The 11157-nt window shown below is 44.8% G+C and overlaps 1 protein-coding gene across 1 annotated transcript; it reads left to right on the top strand.

Annotated features, from left to right (window-relative positions):
• Positions 1 to 770: 770 nt before the first annotated feature.
• Positions 771 to 3197, top strand: LOC140428360 (CCAAT/enhancer-binding protein beta-like). Its single transcript, XM_072514741.1, has one exon. It carries the CDS (start codon positions 1018 to 1020, stop codon positions 1912 to 1914), a length of 897 nt encoding a protein of 298 aa, XP_072370842.1. The 5' UTR covers positions 771 to 1017; the 3' UTR covers positions 1915 to 3197.
• Positions 3198 to 11157: the final 7960 nt, after the last annotated feature.

The raw sequence follows: 11157 nt of genomic DNA, 5'->3' as shown, positions 1-11157 counted from the left end.
ATCTTTATAACATAACATTTCCTTATAACCCTTCCCCCCAGCCCATCTCCACCTTGCACCAACTCTGGCCTCCTGTGTATTTTTCACTTCCTTCATCCCAGCACAGGTAGCCTTACCTTCAATTACTTCCAGCCTAAGCTCTGAAATGCCCTCCTTGGACCCTCTCTCTCCTCCTTTAAGGCCTGTCAACTTTTCTCTGATAACATTTGTGTGTGTGAAATATTTAACCCGGTTAAAGGGGCTGCATAAGCACACGTTGTTGATGATGATGCATTGTACAAGGAAGCATGGGTTTTGGGTGACCTCCAGCATCTTGTGATCGTGCAGTTTGACAGAATGTCGGCAGGTTTTAAGCACAGAATAAAGTTTCGTTTTTTAAAAAAAAACCACATGTGACAGCTGCCCGAAGGGGGGAGGGGTGGGGGTCTCTTCAGGTTCCAAATACTGCCCCATCCCACAAGATAACATACTTTCAAACAATCTTACTTCCCTTCCCATCTGCAATGAACAGTGCAAGTTTATCGAGTGGCTTCAAGTTGTTTATGAGGTAGAGCCACACTCCTCCCTAATGGGTTTCATTTTAAAGGCGAAAAATAGTGGGCAGATATCTGGAATAATAATTATGTGTTAAACGGCGGCGCCACATCTCCTCCTCGATCTGGCGGAGAGGAGTGAGTGAGAGAGAAAAAAAAGTTGGAGGCGATGGCAAGGTGCCAGCTGACGTCAATGGCAGGAGCTATGTGGTTATAAATATAAGAACTGGGCGAGAGTTTGTAGCAGCTTCAAACCTCAGCACAGCCAGATTCCAGGCACACTGCATCTCAGCTCACCCACTGCAGAGTGCAAAGTTTAAGACAGTGCTTCTGACACAAGTGTCACCTGAGCGATCGAGAGGACCTGGCGGCTGAGCATTTGAGCCTTTGTTTTTTTTTATAATTTAAAACAAAAAGCCATTTTGCTTTACTTTTCGCGAAGGGTTGGTAACCCCTTCTTTCATCTGTTGCAACCACGGCTTTCATGCAAAGTCTGACCAGTTGGGACTCGCGTTGCGACTCGCCATGTTTCCCCGCGGCTCAGACCTACACTAGTTTGATGGAAGTGGGCAATTTCTACGAGCCGGACTGTTCCCTGAACAAGCTGCACCGCGACCGTCCGATGACAGATCTAGGCATCGGGGACAACGAGAGCGCCATCGACTTCAGCCCTTACATCGACCCGGCCACCGCCTCGGCAGCAGGGGGCAACTTTGAGCTCAGCAGCGACCTCCTGGCGGATATCATGCTGTCGGAGGAGTACAAGAAGAAATCCCTGCCCGACTACAGCGCCTACTTGGCCATGATGCGCAGCTCGGCGGCCGGCGGCCGGCACCAGGGCAACATCCTGAGCTGCACGCCGCAGTTCCTGGAAACGCGGCTGGAGCCGGTGTTCGAGCAGAGCCCGGACGGCAAGAGGGTCAAGCAGGAGTCCCGGGAGGAGGACGGCATGCCGGCCGCTCCCTCCTCCTCCTCACCGTACGTGAGGCCGGCGCTGCTGCAGTACCAGTGCGTGGCCAGCGGCAGCAACAGCAACCTGTCCACCGCCTCCTCGCTGTCCTCGTCCCCGCCCGCCACCCCCAACTCGGCCGACTCCAGCCGGGCGGCGGGAGGCGGCAAGAGCAAGAGCAAAAAGCTGGTGGACAAGCACAGCGACGAGTACCGGATGAGGCGGGAGAGGAACAACATCGCGGTGCGCAAGAGCCGGGACAAGGCCAAGCTGAGGAACGTGGAGACTCAGCACAAAGTGCTGGAACTGACCGCCGAGAACGAGCGGCTGCAGAAGCGGGTGGAACAGCTGAGCCGGGAGCTGGCAACTCTGAGAAACTTATTCAAACAACTCCCCGAGCACACCCTGCTCTCCGCCGCCAACAACTGCTGACACACGGCCCGGCCACCAGCTCCCAATATTTATGCATCTTTTTCTTTTTAAAGGACTCTTGCAACAACACAACAGCTAAAAAAAGAAAGAGAGGCGATCAAAGGACTCTTTGTATATAGAGGATTCTCTCAATGTTTACAGCACATTGCAGTAATCGAGGTTTTATATATATATCGTTTAGATGACCTTAACTCTGCGTTTTGAAACTGCAGGGAGAGGGATGAATGATGCTTGTGGAAACCAGAATTGTGGGGTTTTATATATAAATGTATATAAAATGATGCCGTGCTTAACTGTGACTTTGTTCAGTCGAAACACATGACGCAACAGCGTGTAACTTGCCAAGTGTGAGATTCATTTGTAATTGTCAGATGACAGAAACTGTTTTCTACATCCCCCGCCCCCACTCCTCTTCTTCCTGCTCCCAGAAATGTTCTATTTCTATATTTCTTATGTATGTATAGGTCGGGGTTCCTGCTCCTATTGAGACGCGTTACAGCATTACTGTAGATCTTTTGGATATTTTTGTTTTTAAATAAGTATTATTTTGACACAAAGTGCTTGAACTGCCGTTTTTAATAACCTCTCGGGGTGGCGCCGCCTGTCTCCCCCAAGAGACTGGTCGCTGCTGCTGCTGCTGTCAACTCAAAGGTTCTCTTTTCCACCTTTTATACTGTCCCCTCTCGGTCTCTCTCTCTCTATTTTTTATGAACTAGATATTTCGGACGTGGTTCGTTTCAGTGGCGGAGCAGCGATGTTTTCAGCAGCTTTTTTTTCTCTCGAATCGATGCTGAAAATGTTTTAATTTGAATTGCGTCACTCGCAGTGACTCAGCGTGTAAGTGTGTTGGAGAACATTTTATTCTGTTCGCTTCAACACTTGAATTGGCTACAAAGTTGGGGGGGGGGGGGGCGGGAAATGGTAGCTATTTACATTTTAGGAATATATGTTGATTGTTGACGAAAAGATTGCAGCATCCCTTTTTCCAACCAAGTTGCTACCAGTTTAGCAAAAGCAAAAGAGGCCGTCAAATGAAGATGTGTCGATTGTTAAGGCTCGACAAAGTTGCCTAAGTTATTAAAGCGAATAGGACTTCACATGAGGGACCAGGTGCTCCGTTAAATATTTCGTTGTACCATTACCAGGAAAAGGAATGCTTCAATTTTAAGTCAACTTTGATTGTGGGTCAAAGAAATAGCAGAAATTATTTTTATCAAATGAGCAATATTGTATTTATTTTTCTCTTTTAAAATGAATTAAAATCAGTTTTAGTGCAAAGCAAATATCTGCCTCGCTGCCTTTATTTATACATTTATTTGTCTTTTTAGGTTTTATGTTTGGGCCCTTATGTTCAAAGTGGCCCATGTCATTTTTTAAATCAGGTTCCCATGCTCTTGGGCCTCCCTGAGCTAATGAAGAGGAGGTACATCAGATCAATGCAAGCAGAATTGTCTTTTGATGTTTCCTCAGTTGGAGAGAGTGCCTTTTCTGCAATTGGCTCTTTAGATAGCTGCTGGGAGATATGTAGATCACAGGATTACATTCTGCAGTATAGCATGCCAGTCTCTAATCTACAGTGCAGTGCATTACTACATGTCCTAGCATAGTTTGTCAGTGCAGTTACCCCCTGTCGGCATTCTGCAGCATACTGGCACTGCCTGTCCGGTTGTGCCATTCTGCAGCATACTCACACTGCCTGTCCACTGCTATAACTCAGAATGTCAGCACTCTATCCCATGACATTCTGTCCTGTACTAATGCTCGTACTTACTCGTTGGTGCAGCAATCCATGCCCTCATCAGTGCATCAGAGTACTGATGGCTGGCTTGAGTGCAGTGCGTTCCCTATCATTTAAGGTAGCATAACACTGGGTGCTCCTACTTTAGCACAGTGTATCAGTGCACTAACACATTGGTCTTTCATTCTGCAGTGTGTTAGTGAACTTTAACACTATATCCTACTTTTAGCGCAGTGTGCCATAATATTAACCAAAGTCCTCCAAAGGTGCAGTGCAGTGTGCCAATGTACCCTGCTCTTTGCATTTTGCAATGCGGACTACATGCCCACTGCTTTGTACTTCAGCACAGTATTATAGTGAAACAAGACCATGTCTCGGGCATTGAAATAACACTGTCCTGCAGTGTTGTAATGTACTAGCGCCCCAACCCAAGTCCTTTTATTCTGCACATTAACCAGTCCACATGTTCTCCCACACTGTGACATGGTGGCAAAGCACTGATTTTATGTCTTCCTTTTTTATTGTAGTTCCTTGGGTCTAAAGCACTTTGGGATGTCCTGAGTTGTGAAAAGCACCATATAAATGTCAGAATTTCAATACTTGACATTTGTTTTTATTATTTCATTAAACATGGGCTTCGCTAACTAGGCCAGCATTTTTATTGCCCATCTCAAATTGCACTTAAGAAGATGCGGTGAACTACCTTCTTGAACCGCTGCAGTCAGGTTTAGGTGCACACGCACTGCTGTTGGGGAGGGGGTTTGAGGATTTTGATCCAATGACATTAAAAGAATGGCGATATATTTCCAAGTAAGGATGGCATGTGGCGTGGAGGCGTTCCCATGAATCTTGTCCTTCTCGGCGATAAAGGATTTGGAAAGTGGTGTTGAAGGAGCCTTGGTGAGTTGCTGCAATGCAGCTTGCTGCCACCATTGATTGTGGAGGGAATGGGCGTTGAAGGTGGTGCATGGATTGTCAATCAAGAGGGCTGTTTTGTCCTGGATGGTATTAAGCTTCTTGAGTGTTGTTGGAGCTGCACTCATCCAGGCAAGTGGAGAGTATTCCATCACACTATGTAGATGGTGGACAGGATTTGGGAAGTCAAGAGGTTAGTTATTCTCTGGAGAATTCCTAGCCTCTGACCTGCATTTATAGCTACAGTATTTATATGGCTGGTTTAGTTCAGTTTCTGGTCAATGGTAACGCCAGAATGTTGGTACACCATGTGTGCACCAATACAATCTGTATGGTAGACACTTGCCTTAAAAATATTTAAGTCAACAATGCTGTTCAATGAATAATAATTCAAAATTTGCAATAAACCACACCACCCTCCCATTGCCATTATTACAAGTAAGGAATCATTAACAAACCATCTTTGCCCTACATGCCTTCTGTCAGAGAAATGATTGTGAAAGTGGAGAAAGCAGAAGAAGATTATTATCATTATCATGACTTTTGCTGTTTTTCTTCCCTCTTCGAGATCTCACAGATACCACAATATTTTAAATAGATTTTCTTTCACTGATGTTCTGATTCTTGGCAGATTTTACTCATTGGTTTTGCTGTTGGTGTATTGATATTGGAAACTGATCGCCAAATTACTTTTACCCCAGGCTACCAGCTGTTTAGCTAATATATATATATATATATATATATAAACAAATCTCATACAGTTGTCTGCGTTAAAATAGTGTAGAGGATGTCAGTTAATTTATTAGATGTGGGAGGCTTCATATTTAAGAAGAATTACATTTGTCAAAATACCAGGGTTGCAAACTCTTTAATTGTGCCAAAAAAAAAATTCCGGTACAAAAATATTCTTCCCAGTCATCAAGACCATTCTAAAATGTGAATAGAAAGTATCAGAATTATAGAATTTACAATCATAGAATTTACAGTCCAGAGGCCATTCGACCCATCAAATCTGCACCAGCCCTTGGAAAGAGCACCCTACTTAAGCCCACACCTCCACCCGGTCCCTGTAACCTCACCTACCCTGTTTGGACACTAAGGGCAATTTAGTATGGCCAATCCACCTAGAGGCTGGTTTAGCACAGGGCTAAATAGCTGGTTTTTAAAGCAGACTACGGCAGAACAGCAGCAAGGGTTCAATTCACGTACCAGCCTCCCCGAACAGGCGCCAGAATGTGGCGACCAGGGGCTTTTCACAGTAACTTCATTTGAAGCCTACTTGTGACAATAAGCGATTTTCATTTAATTTTCATTTCACCTAACCTGCACATCTTTGGACTGTGGGAGGAAACCGGAGCACCTGGAGGAAACCCACTTAGACACGGGGAGAAAGTGCAAACTCCACACAGTCACCCGAGGCCGTAATTGAACCCGGGTCCCTGGAGCTGTGAGGCAGCAGTGCTAACTACTGTGCTGCCCACTGTGCCACTCTGCCGCCCAGTGTGCCACCGTGCTGAAGATGGTTTCTAATAAAGAACAAAGAACAATACAGCACAGGAACAGTCCCTTCAGCCTTCCAAGCCTGTACCGGTCATGATACCAACCTTGGCCAAAAACCTCAGCACTTCCTTGCGCTGTATCCCTCTATAGCCATCCTATCCAGCACCTAACTCAAATACAATAAACACAAATCTTCGCATTATGACACTTAGTATTGAACACACACCTATATTTCAAAATGAGAATTCATGCATTAAAATACTTTGATACACTTTTCAGAAGAAATATTCATTTTTACATTTTTTGTAATGATGTGAGTTTAGTTCGCAGCAATAGTTAGCATCAGAAAGGCAACACAAAGCTTTACATGGAAACGTATGAAGAAAAACTCATGGCTTTGCTTGTAGATAATACTGAAGAACTTGGCAGCAGCAACAAGATGAGCAGTGAACTAGATCAATATGTCATGGGTGTCCACAAGCAAGAAGCGTGCGAGGTACAGAAATTGTGTTCTGACAGAAACCGGATAATCATGTATAATCAGATGATTATAGGATAATCCTATTCTAAAACCAGAAAATGTTGAGACTACAAAAAGGTTAACAGTTTGCTTGCAGGGCCTTTGCTCTTGAAGTTTCTGGACTCAAAAAGGTTAATATTAACCAACTGGGTGGAAATCTCATGGGATCAGACTGAATGCTGGTTTTGCACCCCATGAAGACAGAAAAAAGTAAAATTAGGCATGGGGTTAAACCAAGATTTAACTCAAACCTGTTTGTTTTTTGTCTCCCAGCAGATTAGGTTAAAATGACACCCAAAATATTAACTTGTCATTTCCCAGATACTAATAGTTCTGTTGTGTATTTCCTGCATTTGCTGGCTTTATTTAAAATTTGCCAATACATAGCTCTGTAACTGATGAAAACATTTCATCACTTCGGCTTTGTGATTCTGCTTAGTGCTTTAGCATTTGACCAAGGGCATTATATTGTCATTATTTTCTGTATTCAAGTTTAATGTTCATAACTCAACAACTCAGTGTTAGCTAAGGTGAATTTTATCGCTGTTTGTTGGCATCTGCAAATCGGCTGCTGCGATTCCTAGAATGTAACAGTGGCCACACATCAAAAAGTACTTAATTGACTGTAAATTAGACACCCCGTGATCATGAAATATAAATGCAAATCATTTTCTTCTCATTCATCACCTTTCTTGCATTACTTATTCTTAAGTTTTGAATCAAGGCATCTGATGATAAACATTTTGACAATTTCATGCACATTATTGTTGCACTTGGTGTGTTTAAAGGGGAATCTCTATTAAAATATTAATGTTATTCTCTAGATAGCCCTTCGCGCATGTTCCTGTTGGCTCTTCCCTCTCCTCCATTAGACCTCCATCCCATTCCGCCAATCTTCTCCAAGAAACAGCAGTTCTTCAATATCAAATGGCCCATTGCTAGTTCCTGGTGCCCAAAGTTCCAAATTGCACTGCTCTGGCATTATAGCACATTGAGTGACAGGAGCACCAAAAACATATTTAAATCAATTGATCTCATATCTGTCCATTGTCATATATAGCACTTAAGGGACAATGATACCAGCTCATAGATAATTAATGGAACTACGCGATTACATAACAGTATAGTTTGTTGCACTTGGTGTGTTTAAAGGGGAATCTCTATTAAAATATTAATGTTATTCTCTAGATAGCCCTTCGCGCATGTTCCTGTTGGCTCTTCCCTCTCCTCCATTAGCCCTCCATCCCATTCCGCCAATCTTCTCCAAGAAACAGCAGTTCTTCAATATCAAATGGCCCATTGCTAGTTCCTGGTGCCCAAAGTTCCAAATTGCACTGCTCTGGCATTATAGCACATTGAGTGACAGGAGCACCAAAAACAAGTGGGCAAGTGCGAGGTCTTGCACTTTGGAAAAAAGAATAGAGGCATGGACTATTTTCTAAACGGTGACAAAATTCATAATGCTGAAGTGCAAAGGGACTTGGGAGTCCTAGTCCAGGATTCTCTAAAGGTAAACTTGCAGGTTGAGTCCGTAATTAAGAAAGCAAATGCAATGTTGTCATTCATCTCAAGAGGCTTGGAATATAAAAGCAGGGATGTACTTCTGAAGCTTTATAAAGCATTAGTTAGGCCCCATTTAGAATACTGTAAGCAATTTTGGGCCCCACACCTCAGGAAGGACATACTGGCACTGGAGCGGGTCCAGCGGAGATTCACACGGATGATCCCAGGAATGGTAGGCCTAACATACGATGAACGTCTGAGGATCCTGGGATTATATTCATTGGAGTTTAGGAGGTTGAGGGGAGATCTAATAGAAACTTACAAGATAATGAATGGCTTAGATAGGGTGGATGTAGGGAAGTTGTTTCCATTAGCAGGGGAGACTAGGACCCGGGGGCACAGCCTTAGAATAAAAGTGAGTCACTTTAGAACAGAGATGAGGAGAAATTTCTTCAGCCAGAGTGGTGGGTCTGTGGAATTCATTGCCACAGAGGGCGGTGGAGGCCGGGACGTTGAGTGTCTTTAAGACAGAAGTTGATAAATTCTTGATTTCTCGAGGAATTAAGGGCTATGGAGTTGAAATCAGCCATGATTGAATGGTGGAGTGGACTCGATGGGCTCCTATGTCTTATGGTCTTATGGTCTATACTTAAAACTAAATACCTTTCCCCCAGTGACAAATTTAGTGCACGAGTGTAGAACTAATCGATTTGTGACAAAACCAACAAACATGAAACCATAGTTACAACCGTTCTCCTTCCAAATGCTGATGGACCACTTGTATGTTTCAAGCATTTCTGTTTTTACTCTAGTTATAAGTAGGCTGACTCGTTTTCAGCCACTTCAATCAATTATTATTGACAAATTAACCTACATTTACAAATTAAAAGGCATTGTACAATGTTACAGCCGCATGAGATGGGGTAAAAATAACTCTCCTATTCTACTGCTCCAGGTCTGACCGTAACAGCCTCCCCGAACAGGCGCCGGAATGTGGCGACTAGGGGCTTTTCACAGTAACTTCATTTGAAGCCTACTTGTGACAATAAGCGATTTTCATTTCATTTCGTTTCAACAGGGATTTTGTTTGTGCATATTGAGAGGATGGGCTTTGTCAATAGTGCAGAAGTCCCATTATGTACGTTTTCAGTATGCTAAAGACGTAGTCAGGCAGGTTTTCTCAGTTTAAAGAAAGAGCAAGGCAAGTTTGTTGAAATTACCTCCTGAATTAAAATAATGGCAACTACCATTCATATATCACACACTTTCTTGAACTCACACACAAACTCATACAGAGAGTAGAATAAAAATCAAAGTTTTCTTTACAGTTTGTGAAGAAGCTAAAATAAAGGAGTATATGGTTCACTGTTCTTTGGCTGGTCTCAATGCCATGTGGTAGCCATTTTGTCTTACTAGGTATAGTAGTAGGAGATCTTCATCTGCAGTATTTTTTATTTGTTCAGGGAATGTGAGAGTGCTGGGTGAGCATGTATTGCCCATCCCTAATTGCCCTTGAATTGAGTTTATTTCAGAGGGCAATAAAGAGTCAACGACATTGTGGCTCAAATGTAGGCCAGACCAGGTAAGAACAGCAGATTCACTTCCCTAAAGGGCATTAGTGAACCATATGGGTTTTTACAACAATTGACAATGGTCATGTTGAGACTTCTAATTCCAGATTTTTATTGAATTCAAATTTCATCATCTACAATGCTGGGATTTGAACGTGGGGCTCTGGACTACTAGTCCAGTAACAATACCACTACGCCACCACCTCCATGTACCATCTCAGGGTGGCTTCTTTGCAAATCTGGGCACAACACTTCTGAGACAGAGGTAAAATAACACCTTTTGCAGACTTATAGTAAAGCATTCTGATCTCTGTGATGCGACCATCAATTTACTGAGAGACACGATGAGATGTAAACCGTGGTTTTAATCAGCTTACAACTGAGCCTGCCTGTGACCGGTACAACAATGAATGCAGCCCTGCAGGTCAACTGCCTTTATACTTCCTGTAAGGGGTGGAGCCATGGGCGAGCCCATACATGCCCCGACATATCCCCCTGTGGGTGAAGCCATGCAATGGCCCATCGGTGGAGCCCACAGGGTTAAACACATAACGTAACACGATACAGCAGTAACATGATATCACAGTGTACTGGTTAATTAACAGTAGCTCCATTCACCACATTCACCCCCTGTTTAAAAAATGAAGTCCGGCGGGGGTGACGGGTTTCCAGATTCAGTCGGTCCGGTGCCCAGATTATACGTTGCGACCGCCGAAGCACTGGTGTTGCAGCCGTTTCAGGTGGCTGTGGAGCTGGGCCCGGAGCAGGCCCAGGCCTGGACTCCTGGAACGGCTCTTCCGGAGCTTCATTCCTGTGGACCGGTGCGGCGGGTGGGAGGGAGCGCGAGAACCATATCGGGGTGGGGCGTTGAACATGGGAGGTTGGATAGGGGTAGGGGCGCTGAACATGGGAGGTTGGACGGGACTCAGTGTGGGGGATGCAGTAGTGGTTGTGGTGTCGGAGCCTGTGGGCGCCAGGTCCCGGAGGGAGATGGTATCCTGCCGGCCATCGGGGTGTCTGATATACGCATAGTGTGGGTTGGAGTGCAGGAGCTGGACCCTCTCTACCAGGGGGTCGGTCTTTTGGCTCTGAACATGTTTTCGCAGGAGGACTGGACCCGGTGTCATCAGCCAGGGCGGAAGCGAGGCCTCTGAGGTAGCTCCCCTCGGGAAAACAAACAAGCGGTCATGAGGGGTCTGGTATGTGGCCATGCAAAGGAGGGACCTAATAGAGAGAAGCACATCGGGGTGGACCTCCTGCCAGTGAGAAACTGGGAGATTCCTGGACCGTAGGGTCAGTAGGACGGTCTTCCAGACCGTCGCATTCTCCCTCTCCACCTGCCCGTTTCCCCTGGGGTTATAGCTGGTAGTCCTGCTCGAGGCGATGCCCTTACTGAGCAGGAACTGACGCAGTTCGTCGCTCATGAACGACGAGCCCCTGTCGCTGTGGACATAGCTGGGGAAACCGAACAGGGTGAAGACACTATGCAGGGCTTT

The sequence above is a fragment of the Scyliorhinus torazame genome, chromosome 8 (genome assembly GCF_047496885.1).
Source record: "Scyliorhinus torazame isolate Kashiwa2021f chromosome 8, sScyTor2.1, whole genome shotgun sequence".
Classification (NCBI taxonomy): domain Eukaryota; kingdom Metazoa; phylum Chordata; class Chondrichthyes; order Carcharhiniformes; family Scyliorhinidae; genus Scyliorhinus; species Scyliorhinus torazame.
This window is presented reverse-complemented; position numbering and strand designations above follow the sequence as displayed.